Below are 25547 nucleotides of genomic sequence, written 5' to 3'. Positions count from 1 at the left end.
ACAGAAAGTGGAAAGGGGGACAGGCCACTTGGGAGGAATATAGGAACGTTGTCAGAGTATGCAGGGATGCGACGAGGAAGGCTAAGGCCCGTTTGGAATTAAATCTGGCGAGAGATGTCAAGGACAGCAAGAAGGGCTTCTTCAAATACATCAGCAGTAAGAGGAAGACTAGGGAAAATGTGGGCCCTTTGCTGAATGGGGTGGGTGCCCTGGTGACGAAGGATGCAGAGAAAGCAGAGTTACTGAATGCCTTCTTTGCTTCAGTCTTTACTGCTCAGGCCAGCCCTCAGGAACCCCAGACCCTGGAGGCAAGAGAGAAAGGCTGGAGGAAGGAAGACTTTCCCTTGGTGGAGGAGGAGTGGGTTAGAGATCATTTAAGCAAACTTGACACCCACAAATCCATGGGCCCTGATGCGATGCACCCACGAGTGCTGAGGGAGCTGGCGGATGTCATTGCTAAGCCACTCTCCATCATCTTTGAAAGGTCCTGGAGAACAGGAGAGGTGCCTGAGGACTGGAAGAAAGCCAATGTCACCCCAGTCTTCAAAAAGGGCAAGAAGGAGGACTCAGGGAACTACAGGCCAGTCAGCCTCACCTCCATCCCTGGAAAGGTGATGGAGCAGCTCATCCTGGAGGCTATCTCCAAGCATGTGGAGGACAAGAAGGTGATCAGGAATAGTCAGCATGGCTTCACCAAGGGGAAATCATGCCTAACCAATCTGATAGCCTTCTATGATGGAATGACTGGCTGGGTAGACGAGGGGAGAGCAGTGGATGTTGTCTACCTAGACTTCAGCAAGGCTTTTGACACTGTCTCCCATAGCATCCTCATAGACAAGCTCAGGAAGTGTGGGTTAGATGAGTGGACAGTGAGGTGGATTGAGAACTGGCTGAATGGCAGAGCTCAGAGAGTTGTGATCAGTGGCACAGAGTCTAGTTGGAGGCCTGTAGCTAGCGGTGTCCCCCAGGGGTCAGTACTGGGTCCAGTCTTGTTCAACTTCTTCATCAGTGACCTGGATGAAGGGACAGAGTGCACCCTCAGCAAGTTTGCTGACAATACAAAACTGGGAGGAGTGGCTGATACGCCAGAGGGCTGTGCTGCCATTCAGAGAGACCCGGACAGGCTGGAGAGGTGGGCGGAGAGGAACCTCATGAAGTTCAACAAAGGCAAGTGCAGGGTCCTGCACCTGGGGAGGAATAACCCCTTGCACCAGTACAGGTTGGGGCTTGACCTGCTGGAAAGCAGCTCTGCAGAGAAGGACCTGGGAGTGCTGGTGGACACCAAGTTGACCATGAGGCAGCAATGTGCCCTTGTGGCCAAGAAGGCCAATGGTATCCTGGGGTGCATCAGGAAGAGTGTTGCCAGCAGGTCAAGGGAGGTTATTCTCCCCCTCTACTCAGCCCTGGTGAGGCCCCATCTGGAGTACTGTGTCCAGTTCTGGGCTTCCCAGTACAAGAGGGATGTGGCACTACTGGAGCAAGTGCAGCGAAGGGCTACTAAGATGATTAGGGGACTGGAGCATCTCTCTTATGAGGAAAGACTGAGAGAGCTGGGCCTGTTTAGCCTGGAGAAGAGAAGGCTGAGAGGAGATCTTATCAACGTGTACAAGTATCTGAAGGGAGGGTGTCGAGAGGATGGGACCAGACTCTTTTCAGTGGTGTTGAGCGACAGAACGCGAGGCAACGGGCACAGACTGAAACACAGCAAGTTCCATCTGAACATGAGGAAATACTTTTTCACTGTGAGGGTGACAGAGCACTGGAACAGGTTGCCCAGAGAGGTTGTGGAGTCTCCTTCTCTGGAGATATTCAAAACACGCCTGGATGCAATCCTGTGTAACGTGCTCTAGGTGACCCTGCTTGAGCAGGGGGGTTGGACTAGATGATCTCCCGAGGTCCCTTCCAACCTCAGCAATTCTGTGATTCTGTGATTCTGTGAATACCAACTATGAAATTTTACTAAGAATGCAAATGTTTCCAGAAACATGTATTCACTGACTGAGCATAGTCAAGACCATTAAAAAATAAAACAAAATTCACACTTTCAGGGGAAATAAACCCCTTAACATTTAGCAAGAAATGTTAGCAAAGAATTCATTGCCAATTCATGTTGTGCTTGAATCTGATTGCTCTTGAATACAAAGATGATCAAATACACATCACTTACAGAAGCACAAACATCCTCAATATAAAAGAGCACTGTAGAACAACTACTGATAAAGACCCACAGGAATGCTCGCAGGTATAATTTAGTTTTATAGCTACCCTGCTTTAGCCTAAATATCAGAGTGGAAAACCAGTTAGGAAGGATTTCTTGACATGTTCCAGTACTTTTCAAAAAAATCCAGACAGACAATGATCCAACAAATCTAGCATCTTCCCCCAGCTATGGCAATAACAGTGTGGCCAGTCAATGTGAAGTTTTGTCTACAGTTATCACAGGGCAGACAAAAAGGCTACAGAGAGAGAAAATTTTATCTTAACCTTAGTAATGATCACTCAAAACCCATAATGTTTAATTGCAAAAATCAAAAGAAAAGCATTGTAAGAATATAGCATCTGCAAAACTGAATCAGACTGACGGTCCGCTCAGTTCAAGAACCAGTCTTTAGAACTGCTGCGTATCAGATGTTTTGGAAGATGGGGAAGAAATCCCATAGCAAGCCAAGGTGATACAATTTGCCTGTGAACATCTCATCCCAATCTCAAGTAATTAGACAATTATTTAACCCTTGAAACACAAGGTTTTACTCTCCTTCCCAAATTTGTTACCATCTTGTCAGTGTTTGATTTACAATCACTTACAGAGTAAATTTCAGTTTGACTATAGCACGTCGCAAACTGAATATCATCAGTTAAGTCTCGATAGTTGTAAAACTGACCACTATAAAGAGGAGGGGCTAACCAAGTTCGCTTGAATTTTTAACATTTCAAACTTTCCCCAATTCTCCTTTCCATGGTACATCAATCTAAGTTTTGCAGTCTTTGATTACATGCAGTTTCTGGCAGATCTCTAGACCACTATTCTTTGGTTCTGGCACTGTTCTTAATACTGTAAAAAAAGACTCCTGGCCACATTTCATGCTTAAATTTATAGCTGAAATCAGGAAAAGAAAAGGGAGTAAGAGTGGGATTAAGAAAAATCCCGACTTTTCTGTAAATCATCTAAAGTTTTACTGAAACTTGCATGAACTGTTCAGCTGTAATCCACGAGCAAGTCAGTGCTTACCTTGCAGATCAGCGAGGTCTTGGCCCCAAGTCGAGCAGACTGGACACACTGATTGGCTCCTTTCCCACCAAAACCAATGAAAAACTTATGTCCAAGGATAGTTTCTCCAGCTCTTGGCAATCGAGTGGTAAGGCTATTCCAATTTAAAGCAATATTTACATACATTAGTGAGTGAAAATAGCAAGCATCTTCAAAATAAGAGTTATACTCTTACAGTCCTAAATGGTCCAACAGCCAGCCAAAACAAAAAAAAAGACCTTTTAGGGTCTCTACTTCACATATCACCAGTTTAAGTTTATTCCTTATATGCCACCCAGTCAAGCTTCTCGTTTATTACAAAAGAAATGCAATCCCTCTCTTAAGTTTGTGTTTCATTTTCTACAAAAGGAGCACTTGATCTCTGACTGGGATTCCCCAGTGCTAACACAATACAGATAAATAATAAACCTATAGGTTTCACTGCTTATGTTGTTTTTCTGTAATGTTCAGCTCAAGTTTACATATTGTTTATTTAATTTCTTTCCATCTAATTATACCTCCTTGAACCACCCTACGTAATTTTTCACCTTGGTGTTCACACCCATCAGATATTGTAGTTCATTATCAAAACCTTCCTCCCCTCTGCTGTCACTCAGACACACTGTACATATTTAATTTAATTTTTTTTTCTCATAAATCAAACTTTACAACTTCTCAACATTTTGTTGTTTTCTGACCTCACTCCAATTACATTTGCATCTTTCTGAGGATGGGTGCCCAGAACCAGATGCACTAATACAAGTGCAGACCCATCATCTGTATTCAAGGGAGTCTGGTTTAATTTCCATTTTGGAAAAAAAAAAAAACTGTAATTTTTGGTAACCCTAACAGATGTTCCGGTATTTCCAGCAAAAGTTAAAAGAAAGAATACACACCATGGAGACTATATGGAAGAATTTCTCTGAATGCAAAAGGCTAGCTTCTTTTTGCCATTTCTGTTAAAAATACATAACTCAAAGCTGTCTTTACAACACAAGAATTACCAAAATTTCTGCCTCCTCGAACAATGCATTCCAGGCATGAGGTTTAAAAACAGAAATTCTTCTATTTCTTAGGCTACAAACAAATTCATGACACTTGTGGAAGGAAGGCCTTCTACTGTGCAATAGCAACCCATTCAGTCAACTGACAACTAGCCCAGACAGGCTTCTAAAAGTCAGTAGGGAGAAAAGGGGAGTTTGCAAGAATGCAGAGGAATCTGTCCTAATGAGGAAGAGTTTACCTTCAGCTCGTCTGTCATTTCATAGCATTATTTTGCCAATAAATCTTAGAAGAGGTTCACAGTTCCCAGCCCTCCAATGCTGAAGGAAGGTGAATCAGGGAGAATCAGGGAGGCTTCTGCACTAGTGATTCAGTACAGAGCGCTTTTGAAAAGGATATGCAAAATGTGTGTGCACTGCATTCTGAATTTATGCTGCAACTTTTGGAGCACATTACTGTCTGCAGAATAATTATGCAATTAATGGCATAACATAGTTTTTGATATCCACATTAACTGAAAAATCTCAGGAAAAAGCAAGCATTTCTTCCTATTAATTTTCAATTTCAGCATCCATCAATCCCAAGATTTAGGATCACTGTGAAACTGAGAAAACCTGAAACAAAACTAGTGGAGCCAAACCAGTGCAGAACCTCCAGAAATTAAGATTTTTGCTTTATAGGAGTTGTTGCAGATCACTGCTTCTTCAGTAGTTACTGCTTCTGGAGATATGCAGGTAGGGATGCAAACTCAAGGTAGGGCTATTTGCTAATACCGCAGCCTGTTTTTTCCTGGTGTGTGGGTGGAACTTGAGCGTAAGGTACTGAGGCAGCAGGCCTGTTTTGTGTGGGTGACCACAGAGACACCCCAGAAGGTTCCCATGCACAGCTAATGGCAGAGCCAGGAACGTTCTGTTGGGAAATGTTTACGCCATTTTAAAAAAAACATACCAGCTTTAAAAAAATTATATTCAGTGCCTTATATATATGGAAAGGGTCACTAAGGTAAATCTGTTTCCCCATACTAGCATCTGGCAGGTTGTTTATAACAGTGAATAACTGTAAGGTTTCAAGTAACAAGGTGTAATGAGTGCAGATAAATACTGTTTATTAATGGTAACATCTATAATTTATTGCTATTTTCACCAGTTTCTGTGCCATTAGAAGGCAAAATAGTGATGGTTGTGGAGCTGAGAATGAAGGCCGCAAAACTGAGATGAGGAAACTCCTATTCAGTCAATGCCAGGGTACTGCATGCCTACTTCTAAAATTGTGTCATTCAGTAAAGAATAGTTATTTCACCCAGCCTTGGTAAGAAATAGTAATAGCAGCTCGTGTATAATTCATTTCATCCACAGATCTCACTACACTTTAAAAAACAGAAGAGCATCGTTATTCCTGTTTCATGGGTGTGAAACTTAGGCAAGTCATTTTGCCTTTCTGTGCCTCAGGTCAGCCAAGAAGCCAGTGACAAAACCAAAAATAGAGATCAGCTCAAGCCAATAGGTCACAACGTCTTCTCATTTAAATTCTACAGTAAGAAAATGGTATCAAGTCCCAATTCATTTTCCTTCCTTAGGGTGTTTTTAGGAGATTATAGCCTATTCTAAATAGAATTTGTTTCCACAAAAAGCTAATATACTTTTAGACAAAGATTAGCAATTGCAACATTTCAGCAGACACCTGCTAATAGTCCTGCTCTTTGAGTTCATACGCATTTTCAGGCAGCATATTCAACCATACATATTCTTATTTTAACAGCGACTAGACCATGACTTGATTCTTCTCTCAGTTAAGTTGGCATCAATGTGCAACTCCAATGAAAGCAACATAATTATACCGGTGAAAAAACAAGCTCAGTGAGATGAGAATCCAGGCCTCAGTGTTTAAAGCAGCCCAGCATAACAACTGCCTGCTTGCTGAAGAACAGCTTGTTGAAGACGGGAAGATGACTTTTCTTATTGTTTTGATGAAAAGGTACAAAGCAAAGGGCAAAGGATCAAGTTGGAACAGTGATTTATAATTAGCCCATTTTAAAAATAGGCTAACAGACTAGGCAAGAACATGTGGCAAGTTCCTGTAGCTCCCTGTAAACAACAACAACAACAACAATCATTAAATTTCAAGCATGATCGCCAATCCTTTCAGAACGATTTCCCACTCCAACAGCCTATTTTTATCCTTCATATTAAACAAATTCAGAGTACTGACCTACACATAAACCTGGACATTTTTCACTGTAACAGGTATTCAAGAAAAAAATATGTATTTTTCTAATGTAATGCTATTCTCTTGTTGTTTAATTCTGCAACTATACAAGATTACTGAATTCTGTTTCACATCAGACAATTTTAATGAGCATTTTAGGCTTCTGCTATGAGCAGGCAATGATGAGTAATCTGTATGATTAAGAAACCCTATAAATTTTTGGCTTATTGATGGTGCCACAAAGAATACTCATAATATCCTAAAAGTAATGAAACAGCTAATGTTACTCCAAAACTAGGCTAAATAAGTTAATTAGAAAAACTGTCACACTGGCTTTCAGAATTGTTACATGAAACGTTTTGTAAAGTCATTTACTACTCTGACGTAATTTGAAAACATTAACTTGAAAAACCTAATGTAATTTGCTATCCAACAGTCTACTCTCTGCTTATGTGAAAAATTCTGTTCAGCTTTGAGAGAATGGTACAAAGCATTTAACCTATGTATTGATCTTTTATGTCTTACGAATAACCAGAAACTAAATTTAAAATTCTGCTCCCAGCACTTACTAGATGAAATAAAGTGATTATATATATGCTTTCCAAATTGTGCATAGTACTGCTATATCATGTTTATAGAGGAACTTTCACACTTAAACATCCTGAAATACTTTGGACATTACAAATAAAGGAACATAACCACCCAGAATTTCAACAGAGTTTTCACAAAACAATATTTAGGCGTATAAGAGCACACAGCAACACTGCTGGTATTTTTGCACAGGAAATGAAGAAACTTGCATCCAGTTATATTTCAGAGGTTTGGGATAAATAAAAGTACACAAATGAGAATTTCACCATTGCACTGGCTTCAACCCTCTCTTCCAGTAAGTATGTGCCCTAAGTTCCCATAAAGGCTACAGCTGATTAACACTTTTATTTTCAGACAGACATCCTTCAGGAAGGATGGCATTACAAACAAATTTACCGCCTTGTTGAAGCACTGAATCAGAGATGAAAGTGCAGCTTACTGAGTCATTAATGCCACTTTCCATGGTATTCCAGATTTTCTTGAAAAGCTCTCATCTAAGCAGTGACTAGATCATAATCATAGACAGAAAGCCTGAAGGAGGAAGGAGGAGAAAGGGAAAGAAATAAGTGAGCAGCATTTGCAGAAATTAATCTTTAAATAAATCATGGTTTATTTCCAATAAAACCTGACAACTAACAAGCATCTCTTCACTGTTTTCAACACATGAAAGTACCATAAAGGTACATTATTCTGTTAGCTTAAGCTGATGTAAAACCATGCTGATACCATTTTCCCACCATTTCTCTTGCATTGCCTTTATTGCTCATGGGCCTTACTAATTCAATTAATTTTTTTCCACTGTTCATCTTTATTTGGATCAGCAAACTGACCCAACTTACTGTATAGGGGCCAGGGTGCAAGAGAACATGCAGCCAGGACTCAGAGGAGGTGTGAGAGGGAGCAGTACTGCCTTTTCTGGCAACAGTACAGTCAGACTGCCCTAAACCGATCGTGAAGCTACTACTTGACTATTGATACTACTTTGTATGTTGAAAATACTGTATGCTATGGACTAAGTTTTAATTAAGTAGTACAGCATACCTAGCTCATTAGATACATTGAAGAAAAGTAGAAAATACTAGTACACTTCTGAGAAGTGACACGTTCTTTGTGGGCATGAGAAAGGAAAATAGAGAAGTACATACATAACCATTTTTCTTTAAAAAAAAAAGAAAAAAATACAAATATTCTCATCAGGCAATTCAGGGGGGAAGCAAATTTGTATGTTAGATTGGAAGTCAGATGTTATCTAAGATGAATGCCATTTACACAGTACTAAAAGAAACATTCAGGCTTTTTTTTTTTTCTCCTGAAGAAAGGTGAAGACCATCTAGGAGCTGTGATCTCTACTACTTAGGCCACGGGTATTTCTTCCTGTGTCTATAACATCTTCAGGTCTCTGCTCCAGCCCTAAATATGAGGAAAACTTGGTTTCTAGGCACTACATCAACACATATAGCAGCAGAAGTGCTGCATTTAAAAGTATCTTAATAAAAAGGAATAGAGCATAAGGGCTAGAATGTTGCTTTGACTCTGTTCTCTTTGAATGACTGAACAGGCTCTTTCTCTCCTCCTGGGAATTTCCTAGGATGGGGAAAATCCGTGTGAGATTAGAGTAGCTGTAACTAGCCACTGTCTAGTACTGTCTAGAACTTACTGGGCTTTCATGGTCCTTAGAATAGAACAAACACAAAGCAAAAAACAGTTCTTGCCTCTAACTAGGAATATTAATACATTGCGGTGAAAAAGTCCCAAATCTCTTTTGGATATGGCTTAACTTTTTGGTTTAGCCTTGGTCTTTTTTGTCTAGCTTAATATTTTACAGATTTGAACATGTGCTATGGGAAAGTATCCATAACACAGAGAAAAAAAAGACCACAACTCTTTTTAAAATCTGATGTTCGTGACTTGTTTATGCTTTCATCCCTTTCAATAATCCACTAAAATACCTTATTGGAAGGTAGAAAATTTTCAGTATTTATGAAGAGACTGCCTCAGGAATTTAGTTAAATATGGTTTGGTTTAACTATGGGGCTATTCAGCTCTAGGTTCTTAGTCTCACTTCAGATCATTAATGACTGAAAAATGCAAAAGTTACAGAAAATTCCTATTTTTTTCTTCCCCACAGGTCCCCAAACATGACAGATTTTTCTTTAAAAAGTTAACTTTTCAGGCAATTCAAATAATTGATCATTATTTCTTGGATATTTGCTGGTGTGGGTTCTCTCTCTAGCACATAGTAACAAACATCATAAAAACACCGCCAAACTAGTACCTAGCAAAATGGTTGAGGATAGCAGTCCCTTCACAGAGCAGTGCTGAAGCACAGTGGCAGAGTGAGATGCAAAAACTTTAAGCCATCACCCATTCAGAGGTTATTTTTAGACCTGTATGATCTTATACGATTTACAATCTGTCTCCACAGCAAAAGAAATGAATGATGAGTTGGTGCAAAGCAGAAGGAATCTTTTCAATCAGTTTTGCCACCAGGGAAAATAAGTATTTTACCAAACACATAATAAAAGTTATTTTATTTATTTATTTTTTTTAAAGACAGACTTTCTCATTACTGAGTGGGTAAACAACTGAACTGACAAAACTGGTGCAAATATCCAGCAAGGGAGAAAATGAAATGAATGGCTGAGCCTACAGGTAGGAAGGACAGAACAGTGATAATTTCTTAGGAGAGTTTTTTCCTCTTCTAAAATAATACTGTGCAGCTACAACCTCAATTAAAGATGACCAAAATTCATATCATGCAGAATGAGAACAAACTTCCACAGCTCTTCAAATCCCACTTCAGACCTCAAAATCGGGTTCAAAGAGGAACTTCAGTGAACATTTCTGCTGACCCTCTGCACAGAAGCAAATTTTGCCCTCCTAGATATTAAAAGATAAAACCAACAAGAAGACATCCAGATGAATATTCTTAAAGATTTACGATAACACACAGTAGTGCACTTTGATGAAAGGAGGATATAATCAAGACAAAATTTCTGAACTTTTTAGGAGTATGAAACCTTCAACACAAAGGAATTATTTACTGGACTAACTGCTGAAAGTGAAAAGCTTTTTCATGGAACAACAAACGTGTAACTTTTCCTCACATCGTGAGCAGTTAACTTTTTGAGAAAAGGTGGGCACAGCAGTGATGATTTCATCATCTGTGGTATGGGTAATTCTGAATTGAAAGCTGTAGAGATTAAAAAAAAAATAGGAATCTATCTTAAGATATTTAAGTCTCAGCAAACATTCCATCATTCTTACCAAACATCTGTTTTGTATTTAAGAAAGATTGTGGAAATTTTCAAAATTACTACTCTATTTCCCTCCCATGTTGTTCTTCATTGATGTCTCTCAATTACATTATTTTTGGAACTGTAGTTACATAATTATTTTTAAGGCAATCTGACGGTGATGTTAGAATAGACTGTCTCTGAGACATACTGCACTCACCCAGGACTGAAGAAGGATGCCTGCGTTTCCTATCTTGAACAGAATATTGTATCATGATGAAATACCAGGGTTAAAGCAGAAAAACAATACAAAACAAAACAAAAAAACCCTGTGCAACCCTAGCAAAGACTGATATTTACATGCCCAAGGACTGATCAGGTTAAACAAGACAGTTTCAATTCATCTGTTCATCCGTTCTCTACCTCTTAAAGACAGGATTTAACAGAAAACATTGAACAAAGTGGAAATAATATGGTTGAGTGGATAGGCCACAGGATCCTTGTTCTCGTCATCACAGTTTTTACGTACCAGTAAATCAACAAAGTAATCTGTGCTTCAGATTTATTATCATGCATAAAATATAACACTTACTGACCTCAGCACAGGTGTTGTCCTCACTCTTTCCCAGATATTAAAAAAAAAAAAAAGCAACCCCCTACCATTAAGTATACGAATTTTGTACACAAGCATATTGCGTTTTATAAACTACAATATAAAGAGCAACATCACAGATGTGTTTGAACTACCTGGTCATCAAGAGGAAGTACAGTACACCCCAAATATTAATTTTTTTTCTGTGATAAGGAGTTGCTCCAAAAGCATGTACCCAAGACAAGAATTTTGCCAAGTGTTCAGTTTTTCATCAAGTTTGTAATGAGAAGCTTCCCACAGAATCCATATGGGTCATAAATGAAAAGTATAAACAAAACAAAACTTAGTTTACATATACTTACTCAACATATCATAGATAATAAGGGGTAATTAATATATTTAAACATAATATGCCAAATTCTCAATGCTTTCACTAGACAAGTTATTATTTTGAAACTCACCCTCAATTCACTAATAAAAAAAGTTCTATCTGAAGCCCAATCAAATTATAAAGGCATCTATTAAAATCTTGGGTTACAATAACAACAAAGCTTCCGGGGCAAAGCTCAGAACCTGCAAGGTGTGTGTGTGGGGGGGAGTGCTTGGGCTTTTTTGGCCAAGGTTAGATCAGCTGTGACAAGCAGGAATCTCCTCTACGTGAGTACCTTTTTCATTATCCAAACTCCTTGGGGAAGAGAGAGCTCTAAATATCAGAAAGGTGTAAGTATAACACTGGCTTGTGAAGTCGGCTGCTAAACCACTCCAGTGTCTTCATTAATGCTTAGAATTGCATTAGCAGCAGGGAGTGAAAGCTGATGGAATACTTGCTCACTTTCACTGCCTCTACATGGAGTCCTATGAGCTCCAGCAAAACTACCAATGCCTTTTCTCAACAGGTCATTTTTCATTTTGTTGCTTCTTGTGGAAAAAAAAAAGAAGAAAGAATAACACTAACAAGATATTCCCAACAAATAATATTAACAGGATCAGACAATGAGAAGGAGGAAGGTATATTCACTCTCATTACAGCTGAGAACAAGGAAAATGCCCATCTTTCCACCTGAGTGCTGAACCTGACCTGTCCTCCCTAATTCTTTCTATCTTTTAAGCTCTATCCAACACACCTTTTTTTTGTTTCTACCTATTTATACTATCAAGGTTTATGTATTTTGTATAAACAGGGATATGACAGAGGATAGGAAGTATAGAAAGTGATGGATGGAGTAAATTAGCAAAAAGGAATTATGGTCCTTTGGAAGCAAGAGTTATTTTTGGAAAGATGAGAGGCAGGAAAAAAACAATACAGAAAAGAGCACTGTAAGAACATGATGTAGAAAGACACCAAGGAGAAGGGGAGGCAAGCAAGAGGAAATCAAAGATGGTTCAGGGATGACATGCTATTGATCTAGTACAGGAAACACAGAATTAAAAATGGTCTAAAGTCAGAAATGGAAAGAAAGAATAATAAAAACCATAAGAGAGCAACAACTGATATATTCTGGAACATTACCACCTTCTTATTTTATAATTAGCTGTCACAAAGATCAACATGTTCCATAAAGCTGCACCTAGTTAGGCAACACACTGGTGAAAAATCATTTTGTATTTTCTTTAGGCTCAAAGTATATGATACTAGGCTTGGAAGGAAGCAGGGATGTCAGCATCACATAACTTACTGTCGCGTGATACAGGGGCTAACAACTGGAGCCGTAAAAACAGGCAAAACAAAACCTTACTGGTAAACTCCTATGGAGAGAACAGCTCAGACAACTCCTGGAGGCGACATCATATATATGCCTGTCCAGAGTGCTTTTACACAAATTTGTTACCATCAACTCTGTAAGATTTTTAGTGCAGCTTTTGATTTGTGCCAGCAGCTCTTTACTGTCACAAGTACTAAAATTCATCCAAAGATATTTTTGTCTAGAAATGTATCTAGGAAGAGGTTATTTCCATTAACAGTACAGCCAGCAAATAGTTCATTAACAAGATCAGCATTCTGTGTCTCATAAAGGGGGAGAAGTTACAATGTTCTCAGTGTTGGGTGTTACAATATAATGCATAAGAACTGTAATTATTTTAACAAATATTTTCAAAGGAGTTTCTTCAGACAATTTCCCCTTTGACTATTAGGAATACTGTATGGCAAACATCCAGACTGAAAAGGCAAGAGATGTATTAAATTAAATAGTCATTTTTTTCCAATAATAGCCAGGAAAACAACCAAAACTGTGGAATTTATGTGGAAGGAATTTATGTGGGGCAAACAATCATAGATACATTAATAATAAAACATAATATTGAATCTGAATCATTAGGTTACAGCAAAAGCCAAAGAAATACCCTGAAGCTCTGACAATGCCAATGCCCAGTTTATTGCTATTGTACATTCTGATTTTTTGCAACTGCACAGATGTCTAAGAACTCTACAAAAAGCAAAAGACAGCAGTTGTGCTGTCTGTAAAATGGGATGTTACAATGAGAAGCAATGACCATATGCTGTTGTGCATCACTGAGTTAAAGTGACATCTGCCTGTAGCAGAAATGAACACAAACCCTTCACTTCTGCTGTTGATATTGGACACTGGTAATTCTCCCAACAACCTCTTCCGTGAACACAATGTTACTATTTCCTGATCTTTTTGTTTCTGCAGAAGTATCACTTTGGGGTTTGCAGGGACCAAAGAGACCTCGGCATGAATGCAGAATGATATGGAAGCCGCACAGTCAGGTGGTTGCCATAGCATCACCTGACTGCATGCTCAGTAAATATGTGCCAGACCTGTTATGGCATTAGTAATCTCAGTCTCCAAAAATCTACATACAGTAACTCTGTCTTTCTTTCTTTTTTTCATTCCTACCTGGAACTGCTGGTTCTGTTTCCATGAGCTTTAATGGGAGAAAGAGTTTCTTCGTACTATAGCTACTAACTTGGTAATAATTTCAGGGAAATCTTTTCTACATCCCAGACCTTCAGTGCAAATGGACACATTTGTATGTAATATATGTCTTGTATGTAATCAGAGGATATCCTTTTGAGGGTTTTTTTTCTAATCCCATGGTCCACATTCTTTAAACAGATATCTTATAACAGTTCATTTCTGGTATTTGGGAAAAGGCACAGGATGAAATGTGCACAGGAGTAGTATATTTCTATAATTAAACTATAAAGCTAAAAATGGCTACAAATTTTGTCTTGTCTTGCAATACCTACACTGATGGCTGATGGTCTCATTTTTTTTTATTTTTAAATTTTAAACTAACCTCTTTTCCCTCCCCCTCTTTTCTCCAGCTTGTTTAGAAAACTCTACCTCCTTTGCTTAAAAATTCTGAAGTGTTTTAAGGGATGAAATAAGTTACACTGTGAATCCACCATATTCATTTTGTAGCATTAGCAATTGTTCTAACACTTTACACTAGATGATGAATGTACTTTCTTTTGCCATCACAGCTTTGAAACTGGTCTCTGCTGTCACCAACCCATAAGAAAGCGTGTACATACCTAGGGAAACTTAACAAAGAGATTCAGCAACTGATAGCTGGCAAATAGGCACCCATGAAAAGAGATGCAAAGACTGATAAGCACTTGTTTTACTTTTGTGGGTAGTACAGAATAGTTTACTGACCTTCGCAGGGGAAAAATCCCAGTCTAATGAGACTGGAAATTTGTGATGTTCTAAGTCAAGTCATTAAGTAGCTCTGAATAACATAAACTAATAAGGAGTATCATAGTGTGTCCGACAAGTTTTCTTTGCGTGGTGAGAGAATACAAGATGGAGTAGCTGATTTTCTTCTGCCATCAAAAATATACCCCAAATAACTTATCACCTGGCTAGGATTAAAATGTTTCTTAATTCATTTACTCCATTACCCAAGTGAACTCTCTTGAGAATTAAGCAATAGTTTCCCTGCCTCATATGGAATAAACCTAAAAGCTTGGTAAACACTAGTTTTATCTCACAAACCATAATTTTTAATTGCTAACACACATAGGAAGGGCATAATCCTCCACTGATGATATCATAGTCTACTGCCATGGAAATGACTGCAATTTCATAAACACAGGTTTAAGATGACCTCACTTTAGTAGGAAAGATGGAAATTTCAGTGGAATGTGAATGATATTGGGATACTATACAGGGGAAAAAAAAGATACTATACAGGGGAAAAAAATTATTACAGTAGTTGGTTAAAATATGGAAGGTGAAGATGACAGCTAGAAGTGCAGCTGAACAGAACAGAGATTCTCCTGACCAAACACCATATTACTGATTTTGAATTACAGGGCTCTCTGAACACATGCAGGGGTTCTACTCCACAAATTTGCTACACCAGACAAGCATGAAATCCCTGCCCTGACAGGCTTACAGTTTAACCACATGAACAAAGTATGGCTATAAGAACACAGTGTAGGATCACAGAACAACATTATAGCTGGAATGCTTCCTAGAATGAGTAAGTACTTAAGAAGTGGGAGGAAGAGAACTGTAGTTTCTTCAAGCACACAAAATAACATGGTTAGACACAAGTTCAGAAGTAAGATCTCAATGCGGTGAGTGCTAAGTATTTTGTCATCAACTCAAGAAAACACATATATTCAACCTTCAGCTTTTAAGTACTCTGAGAGGCGTCAAACAACTCAAGGACTGGAAGTTAAAACTTGCGTGTAAGCTCTGTACTGCAGTGAGCCTGGAATGCTGAGTACTGTGCAAGACCCTACCTTGAGAAAAGAAGCCTGAGCCGAGAAGAGGGAGTGGAGAAATGTAGAAGGAGATAATGATCTCACTTAAGTAGAACCTTTCATCTTGAAGGATCTCAAAGCAATTTACAAACTTAAACAGCCCCAGACACTGCAGCTGGTAGGAACAGAAGCAGACATCTGGGAACTCATTCATGGGAAGGAGGAGGTAAAAGACTATTTACTGGGTGCCATATCTCCAAAATGCTGTTGCTGAGAGAAGATATCAAGACTAAAACAGAGCTTTTCCCTGAACCTTGCCATGCAGCCGTGTGGGAAAACTGCAGAAAGTGAGCAGGCAGCCAGAGCTGGCAGAAAGAGAAGCAGAAAAGCAGAGGGACAGCTGGGGAGCTGTTGCTATGTGACAATCCTAAGATTGTAGTTTCCCTGCCTTTTATCTTGACCCTGACTCCATAGTATCCTCACACTTTCTGCATTAAAACCTCATGTCTCACCTATTATTTTTGCCCTTTTTAAAACTTTCCTCCAACTTCTCTTTACCTTTTTTCCTGTCTTTCTACAAAGCAGACTCTCCACCCATAATCTCCAAAATGCTTTCCAAATGCATAGTAAGACAAATACCAGGTGCTGCCTCTGGGTTACCGGGAAGCCATGACTTCAGCTATGGCATTCATGTAGTATAGGCCTGACTGTAATACTATGGGGACTATTCTTTAGCTCAAAAGCACTACCATACTATTAAAAAAAACAAACTAGATAAACAAGTTTAAAAAAAAACAAGACTCATGTTAGCTATTGCTGAAATGGAACTGCTTCTGGAAGGAAAGACAGTGCCTAATTGTAGGTCACAAAATGAAGACACCAAATGAAAGAGCAGTGAGATTTTAATTAAATGGAATCCAGAAAGCAACACTTTTCCTGCTCTTAGGTCAAATGACATTGTGTGGTCGATTTCATGTTTAGATTTCCCAAGACTCTTAAAGCTTCCAAAACTCTATTTAAGAAGGAAAAATAAAAGTTTTTATGGATAAGAGCCAAAGACAAGTGTTGAGCAGGTGTTCTACACACCACCGGTGCTTCTTAGATATGACCCATAGCATCGTCTGTTACCCAAACAAGAGTTTCTTTCACAGAGTGCCAGCTGTGATCAATGGCACACTGTTTCTGACTTGGAGTTCATAAACTTGTTTGCAAAAGCAGCTTTTGTAATGGGTTAAAAAAAGCGATTGGTGGCCTTAGCCGAGTTATTTTGTGTTAACTAACCTCCAGCCAGACATTTTCTCCTCTTTTCCCTCTTTCATATTTTGTCATCTTTTATTAAATGAACTTTGCTGAAAGCTTTTCAGCTCCAGAGTACAATATCCATTATTTTTAACACATTAAAACATTAAGTTTTAGACTGCTGTCACACCCTAAAATATACTGGTCATACGGATGTTGGAGTTGGGGGCAATTTAATGACTGTTCACAGTAGTGAAAACCTCTTTTGATCTGAATGAGCTTTGGAGCAGGCTCCACAGGAGGTAATGTCTGGGCCATTTCTGATATTCAAAAGCTGTATGTGAAGAGAACACAATTTTCTTACTGAAATTCAACATTGAAGATTTCATCAACTTGTTTTTTACCCTTTGGCGGGGGGAACGGGGGAGCTAGATACAGCTTTCTTTCTGCCAGGCAAGAGAAGGCAGAGGAGAGTTTCTCCAAACCACATTTAGATCCTCTAAAAGGATCAAGGCAGAACAACAAAACACAGAGCCTGCATGTCCTGCATTTACTATACACCCAAACTTTGCTGGGTCAGAGAAGATGACAAGGGAATAGTACAGGCTCTGAAATCAAGCCCAGATTTTTCAGTATTACATAAACCAAACAACTCACAGATGACACATTCTCTCATGCCTTGATGCCTTCTCTGGATCCAAAAGATTAATTTCCTCAACTGGACTAAGTTTGTATTCCTTCACAGTTGTGCTTTCCCATGCTGCTGGCAACGGCAGTTTGACTACAATGAGGAGTGGCTGCTGCAGGGGAAGCACTGCAGCTAAAAACAAACACACAAATGAAATGGATTTGAAGGATTCTAGTGAGAGAACTTCTCTCTGCTGCTAGGAGAAGTTGAGGAGCAGAAAAAAAAATAAAAGCAAGAAAAAATGTTAAAAGGTGGTGACTGTGCATGCATGAGAAATGAAGGAAATGAGAACACATGGAAAAGACAGACCTGGAAACAAAGCAAAGCAGTCATATGTGAGACTTTCCTTGCTCACTCAAAAAACAAACATAAGAAAATTCCTTTACATATTCTCCAGAAAAGTGTAAAATTATAGTCCCAGATATTACACTTCAAAAAAGAAACTACAGACACAGCTTAAGATCATGGACATTTCCATACCAGAAGAGGCCAATGAACCATTTACTCAGCACCTCACCTACCAGTAACCACCACGAGAGGTTTAAGAGCAAGATGTAGAATCTCACTAATAGAGATAACTTTGCCATTTTACACAAGCAGAGATTTAGCCCGATAGCAAGGAGGCAAGCTGTGCCAGTCTTTGCTAAGTCTAGAGACATTAGTGTCCTAACGCATCTATAAGGCTTCACGCTACTCTGGGATGTTAATTCTAGATATGCATTTGTCACTATTGCTCACTCCAGTCTGGCAACATACTGCTTTGTAGCTCAGTGCTTCCTCTGCCATGTCTTTCTTTTCTTGCAGAATGCTTTCAGTCAATCATTTTGCTTGTTGTAATAATTATTGACGACAGTGGTTACAACAGGGGGCTGAAAGACAGAACTTTTAGTTCTGCTCCCAAAAGGGAATGAAGCAATCTGAGGGGAGGAAAGAAGCCCACTGAAAACTAAGACTTCGAATTTTGAAAGTCCTAACAAACATACAGTCTTCCAGTATTCGGGCTGTGGCCTCATTCTCTTAAATTAAAGTGAAGAACTGTTGCTGTTGCGACTATCCAAAGACTTTTTTTTCCATCCTACATTTTGTTCTTTGCTTTTGCTGTTTTCAATTGCCATGCCAAAGTTTCTCTTGTTTATTCTGATTGTTTTAGTGTGTCTGACTCTCATTGGTTTATATGTTTAGTCTTGTCCTGATTTAATATGAATTAAAATGCCACTGCCACGACCAGTCTGCAAATGTGAGTCAGAGCAGAAACTATTTAAATAATACTACGGATGGTACCCGTCTGGTTTGATATCTAGATCACACAGAATAATGCTGTTTTTGTTTTCTACTACTATTGCTTGCTATTGCTAGTGAAGCGTTGATTGTGATTGTGACCACAAATATGTTTTGTTCCTGGTCCTATTATGCCAAAAGAGTGTGGTTTACTGCATGTATGTACGTGAGGTTGTTTTGATTATACTAAATTCACTTTGGAAAACCCACATTCTGCCACTGCAGCGCTACAGGACAATAAGAGAAGAATTTCCAATGAGAATAGTACTTTTAAAGCAAACCACTGGGCCCCTTCCCTTTAAAAGAATATAAAGGCACATCATCCTTTCTTCTGAATTTGATTATTTCTAAAAATTACATATGAATACTATCTTCAACAGAAGGTAGTACCCTTCTCTTTCCTTCTTATTCATCATGTAAAATGACATAGCAAATTTCAAATTGTACATTTCTATTTCACGCAGTGGTTACGCTTCTTTAAATCATTAGTTTACTGTGCTGAGTAGAAACATTACATGATAATTTTTTCTACTGGTGAATCTGGCTACCATATGTCCAATGGCAGCTTTAAGCTTATCTTTCAGATTTTTAGTACCTTTCCTGTAAAGACCTAGGAATGTTTACCACTTTGTCTGCCACTCTTAGCTTCTAGTTTTCCAGACAGAGGGCCAAGACTGTATTCTATCAGTTTGAGTTATAACATAGCATTGTCTAGCCCTGGCACAGCCTCAGCCAATGTGATTATCTTCTAGGAAAGATAGGTTTGACTGGTGAATAAGCCTACCAAACACAATGTGTCCAAAAATTTGCCTGGCCTCCCTAACTTGCATGACATTCACTCCTAATACAATCTATTCCATCGCTTCCAAATGGATGGTAGACAAGCACTTAACATGATCATTGCTCTCAGTGCCTTTTCCTTACTGAAATACCAGCACGAATGACAGAAATCTTAGGCTCTTTGATACCTGATGAAAAGAATCCTAGCTTTAAACCTAGAATATACAGTCCCTACTAAATCCCAGACCTAAAGACAGTCAAGAGGGACCCTACTGGCATCAATCTTAATCTTAATCTGGCAGTTTTTACCACATCTAAGAAATCTTACTCATCATTCTCTGCTGGTCATAGTTTTGTTCCCCACCTAGGGGCATCCGAGCTTACAGTTTAAGATTTTCAGGTAATCTTACCAAGATTTTTGTATCACAGGACACACGTAAACTATGTCTGCGTTGTTATTAGGTAGAGTTTTCAGTGAGATTGAACCCTTGTCGGCTAAATTTAAACCCACTATTTTTCCTAGTTTATGAAGTGCCTGAAGTCCCGAGTTATTAACAGAAAGAATGAGGCAGTCCATTCTTTTCCTGTTTAATCGAATTAGCTTATCACTAATAAAAAGCCCTTCACTGCTCCTTAAAGTACAGGCTAACAATGGTGAGTCAGATCATTCTTCTGACACCATTTGTACTGTTTAAGAGTGAAAAGAGAGATAGCTTTCTTTCAGCCACTTAATCTTAGTGTAACAGCATCTATGGCTACAACCCACGTTTTAATCTCCAGCTACAGTAAGGCCAGTTAATAAGGTTTCAAACAAATGACCATATTTCTATCAGCAGCAAAAAACATGGGGAGGTTTTTATGTTTGTTTGGGTTTTTTTTAATCGTCAAGAAAGAACCCAAAGCTGCAGCTGTCAGTAGCGTTTAAACCAGGGGACAATTTTTTGATCTTTTTTCAAATTTTAGAGGGACAGTAAAAGGAAATTCCTGAGGCTCAAGCACCACGTTTTATATTGCAACATACATCACAAGCATTTGATCACTCACATATATATGCCAATATCAGTTCTACAGGATCTTACTCTGACTTACAAGACAACTATTCTTGGAAAACTGCCAGCGTGTTCTGCAGATTACATAAAGCACTAAATGACACAGGATCTATGAATATTTAATTTTTAATTGTTTTTGGAATGCATGTCTATGCTTAAATTGCACTTACTCTTCAGAATATTCTTCTAACCATGTATTCTACACTTTCTTGACTCACAGGCTTTGATATAATTGTCTGCTGATTCAGATTGAGAAATTGTTTGTGTTTTTTACTGCAGAATTCCCAGCAGGACAAGCTGATGCATTCCAGACAGATATATTTTTAAATCTTGTTTTAACCAAGTCTGCATATATAGTTTTAAAACAGATGTGTTTAAAATAGTGCAAATCAAGAACTGATTTGCAAGTTTACTGGTGCTGACAAAGTCAAGCAGTTTAGGTTAGTATTTGCATCACTGCCAATCCTTGCAATTTTGTTTGAAGTCTTCTGATATATAGTATTTATTATAAAACCCAGGCTGCTGGAATCAAGAGCATTCATGAGCTTCTCTACTTCCATTTTTAAAAGTTTCTAAACTTCACCTATGTGGAAAAAAAATGGCAATGAAACCCAAGTGCCTAAACCTAAAAGCAAAATGCCCAGAAGATGAATCAAAAGGAATGAATCCATTAATTTAAAAAAAGAATTCCAGAATTTTGAAGCCAGCTTTGGGGTGCAGAGGGGTGCCTTTTTTTTTTTTTTGAGGGGTTCCCATTTCCACTTTTGGATCTGTACAGATATGAATGGAGGAGGCCTTCTTTGTTTCTCTCTCCTTTTTCAAAGTGTTAGGTAAAATGTAGTCTGCAAGTAATCAAACTATAACCTATTTTATCATGGAGCTAATTCCAGTTTCTTTACAGTACTAAGCTTTCTCTTTTGCTTTTCTAGCAAGGACAAGTACTTTGAACTGAAACAAGTTACAGTTGACCAGTTTTATTTACCCTCTTAAAATCGTGTCTAACTCCCCTACTGATAAAGAGCAACAGACGTCAAGATTTCCTATGCAGATTGCCACGAAATGCCGCTTTTTTGGCAAAGCTAACGCCGAGCCACCTAGCACAGCTGAAAAGACGAACGCCAGCCTCTCTTCTCCCTAAAGTTACAGGCAGCCGATCAAAGCGCCAGCCGACAGCAGGCTCAGCCCTCTCCCTGCTCCCACTCTCCTCTCGGCGTTACCCGCGGCGCTGGGCTGACATCACCCCGGCCCCGCCGCCCCCACCGGCGGCGCGGCTCTTCGGCCCCGCTCCCTCCCCCTACGGCCCACGCCGCCGCCAGTTCCCGGCTCCAGCTGCCCCCGGCCTGGCCCAGAGCCCCGCGCAGCTGCACCTGGCGCCTGACCCGCTCCCCCTGCCCAGGGGTGGAAGAGTACGTGACACCCGGCCTCCCTGGCCCCGGGCACCGGCGGAGGGTGCGGCCCGGCCCGGCGCGCCCCAGGGAGGCCCGGGAAGCTCCGCTCACCGCGGCGCGGCGGCACGGCAGCTCCGCGCAGCGCGGGCGGCCGCCGGGCCAGGCGGTACTAACCTGACCAGGTCGGTCATACAGGATCCCACTACCACCACCTCGGCGGCCATGACGCCACGGCCAGGCCAGGCCAGACCGGGCCGCCCCGGGCCCGGGCGCGCCCGCACCCTGCACCCTGCACCCTGCCCCGGCCCCGGCCCCGGCCCCGGCGCGGCGCCAGGCCCCGCCACCTCCCCGGTTGCCAGAGGCAACGGGCGGGGGCAGCCGGCCGGGGGGCCTCTGGCGGCGCGGGCTGCCCTGGCGAGCGCCTGCTGGCAACGCCGACCCCCCACCCGCTCCGGCCGCACAGAGCCCGCAGCCCCTCGCCGCTCCCTCCCGCGAGCCCCACGCCTGCGCGGCGCGCGTCCGCCCCGGCACTGCCACGGCCGCCCATATTGAGGCCGGTGAAGCCCCCTGTGGGCCTGGGGAGCCGCGGGCGCGGGGCCGCGCCCGGCCGCGGCGGCGGGGGGGGAGAGCGCGCACGGCGGCGGCGGGGGCGCGCACGGCGGGGCGCGGGTGGCTGGGTAAGGCGCGCGGCCGTTGCTAGGGGCTGCGTTCCGGCCGCCGTAGGTATGGCGGGGCCCGGGGGGGCGGGGGGCGAGTGGGCGCAGCGCCCCCGCCGGCCCCGGCAGAGGCCCGGCGCGGCCCGGGGAGCGCTGGCTGGAGGCGGCGGCGGGCGCGGGGCCGGGCCGTGCCGGGCCTCGCCTCTCGGCGTGCTGTCGGGCCCGGCCGCGGCGGCGGGCACGGCGCGCCCGGGCCAGGGCCTGCCCCCGCGGAGCAGCCCGGGGCGGCCCAGCCCGGGGCGGCCGCGTGGGCCGGCTCGGGGCGTGCGGGGCCGGGACCGGCGCCGCCCCCAGCCCCGTGGGGCGCCGCGCGGCCCGGTGGCGGCCCGGCGCCGGGGACAGGCCTCGGGGACGCGGCGCCTCCTGCCCCGCGGGGCCGCGCTGGAAGCGAGAGGCCTCAGCGGAGCATAGGAGGGCGCGTTGCCTGTCACGGCTCGATCCAGCTGCCCCCCCCCCCCCCAAATTAATGCCGAGGGCGTTTGCAAGTCCGCGATGTGCCGGTTAGCTTGGCCCTTGAGGCTCTCGATAAATCAGCGTTGTAGTCCGCGTTTGGGGATGGCTGGTGGGGATGCGTTTGCGCATCATGAGAGGAGGTGGGAAGATGTAGTAATCCCGAACTTTTGTGTTTGCCTGTGGTCCAGATATGTGTTGTGGTGATCCTCAAAGTGAAAAAGCACAAAAACAGATGGCAAAGAGGGAAGTGATAGGGTTAGACAGAAAAGCTTCACTGACATTTCAAAGTAATCCTTCTGCCTTTTGTCCATCAGAATATTCATCTTACTTTCATATAGCCTAACTTATTCAGTACCCATATGCTGTTACCCAGTGTTGGGGGAACAAAGAGTCTTACATCTGGACACTGTAGGGTGCCTGAAGCAGTCCCTCAGATTTATGATTACTGTGAAGACTATAAAGCATATGTTAAATCTGTCTCAAGTAGTTATGATGGGCTTCTGAATCGAAAAGGATTAAACTATTAATTTGTTTACTTCTTTCAAATATTTTGTTTTGGGAGGGAAACTCTCTAGTGAATTTCATTTTTTATTCCCTTCAGTTAATTCGGTATGTTTGTGTTCTGTTTCCAGTATTGCAGGAAGATTAAGCTGGGAAAAAATACATGCATGAGAACTAAAACTTAGGAGGATGATACTAATTGTGTTATAGTTTGTAAATCCCTTTGTTTACAAAATAAATCAGTCAGTTTAGTTGATAGTGACCCTTTGTTTTGTGGTAATTGGCTTGTTATGTAGAAGGTATTGCAGATCTGAATGAAATCATGCAAGAAATGAAGAAAAATGCCTGGTAGTTACTTACACCTTGTTTTGACAATATCTATGTATTTTATTAGTGAGAAGATAAAGAATGTCATCCTATAGTCCATTGTGTCTGTCCATATTCAGCTTTGATTGCCAAATGTATCTTTTTATATGTCAAAGTTTTACCCTCGTAATGTTTATTGTCCCCCAAAATGTGTCATATTATCAAAACTTATTTAGAGATATTCATGTATACCTTCAAAAATGCCTGAGAGAGCTTGTCTTTCAGCATGATTTCATGTAGCTGTGGTTTAAGAAGTGCTTACCTTCAGCTGGCCAACCTGCCCCTCTGCCTGAAGTTTCTCTCCCTGCAGTAGAGCTGACAGAATGAAATGTGTGCCCGGTTTCAGCCACTCCAGAGCAAAATCTATCCATTTAGCTTAAACTCATTTTTATTAGCAGTTCAAGCTAAGCCGCTGGACGTTGCATTGAAATAGGTCAGGTATGGGCTTGCGTTCTCTTCTGTCAGTTCCTCTGGGGGAGAATAAAGGTGAGTAGGCAGTAATTTTTGGTAGAAAAGAAGTAACAAACAGAAGGTAGTATCTGAAATTGCTGCTGGTGTTTGGTAAGCAAACTTAAGATGTTGCCCATTGTCAATTATGATAAATCTATCAATATGAAGAAAAAACATTATACACACACACAGACACACACACACACACACACACACGCACTCTTCATCTTCTGCTTCTTTAGCTGCCATAAAATGTAAGAACCAGCATAGTAAAGATAATTATTGTATGTATGAAATCTTCCTTTGAATAGTATTTTTGTTTGCCTTAAAGTGCCTTTGCTTTGTTCAAATACATTCAGAATAGCTAGGATAAATCCTCTTTCTTGAGGGTTGGTTCACAGCACTTCAATGTGAATGAATTTCTTAAGAACAATGTATATAAATCAAATGTTTCATGTTGCTACCATTTACAGAGAATTATCAGTTTGTAGGAAATCCATTAATTGCAAACTAATGCCTGTAACTGAGTGTTGGAAACAACAAAAATATTGTATTATGAAATTGTGAGTGGCAGCTATTGCAATGAGTTGTTCGTGCTCTTTATAGAACACTTACTAATAGAACAATCCATATTATTTGTGAATGTAAATGAACAATGAAGTGCTTGTGAAGTCTTGCCCAGAATAATTCTGTAAGGGAGTAAATACTGTATTAATTGGTGTTTTTCAAATAGATGGATTTTTTTTTTTTTTTAAGTGTCCTCTAATGGTCAGGTTTAAAGTATGGGTGCTTCCAGCCAACTTTTCGGTGGCATATTTGCATTACCTTGAGACATTTGTGGCTATATTTTTCTAAAACTCCAAAGTTTACTTAATTTTCAGATGGAATTAAGTGCCTAAGAGTATGATGAATTACATTAAATTAGCATTGTAATAAGTTACTGCTTTCCTTACTTTCTCTTCTCCCAGCAGTCTGTATTTGTCCCCATTGTCTAGTCTTTTTGTGCTGCAATGGGCTGGAATATGTGTATGCTCAGTTTTTGCATTTTGACTAAATAGAACACATTCTTAAAGTGTGCTAACTTA

General features: G+C 40.9%; 2 protein-coding genes across 5 annotated transcripts in view; one reads left to right on the top strand and one right to left on the bottom strand.

Moving 5' to 3' along the window:
- The window catches only part of RBKS (ribokinase), a 73078-nt gene extending 50768 nt beyond the window's left edge, over positions 1-22310 (bottom strand). The window contains exons 1-3 of one of the 2 annotated variants that reach the window (XM_067293181.1): positions 22151-22310; positions 7485-7576; positions 3230-3362 (exon numbers count right to left, since the gene is read on the bottom strand). In XM_067293181.1, the coding sequence (XP_067149282.1) occupies positions 3230-3362; positions 7485-7492 (141 nt within the window). In that variant the 5' untranslated portion in view covers positions 7493-7576; positions 22151-22310. The remainder of the gene's footprint in view (positions 1-3229; positions 3363-7484; positions 7577-22150) is intronic. The other variant, XM_067293179.1, reaches the window with a different exon arrangement.
- A 272-nt stretch (positions 22311-22582) lies between these two features.
- Positions 22583-25547, top strand: part of BABAM2 (BRISC and BRCA1 A complex member 2) — a 189327-nt gene continuing 186362 nt past the window's right edge. The window contains exon 1 of one of the 3 annotated variants that reach the window (XM_067293178.1): positions 22583-22653. Coding sequence is in view for 1 of the 3 variants with exons in the window: in XM_013943835.2 (XP_013799289.1) it covers positions 23988-23994 (7 nt within the window). In the remaining 2 variants the exon portion in view is untranslated. Of the gene's footprint in view, positions 22700-23949; positions 23995-25547 lie in introns of those variants that run through there. The other 2 variants (XM_067293177.1, XM_013943835.2) reach the window with 2 other exon arrangements.

The sequence above is a fragment of the Apteryx mantelli genome, chromosome 3 (assembly GCF_036417845.1).
Source record: "Apteryx mantelli isolate bAptMan1 chromosome 3, bAptMan1.hap1, whole genome shotgun sequence".
Classification (NCBI taxonomy): Eukaryota; Metazoa; Chordata; class Aves; order Apterygiformes; family Apterygidae; genus Apteryx; species Apteryx mantelli.
The sequence above is the reverse complement of the archived record's forward strand: the minus strand, read 5'-3'. Positions and strand labels throughout refer to the sequence as shown.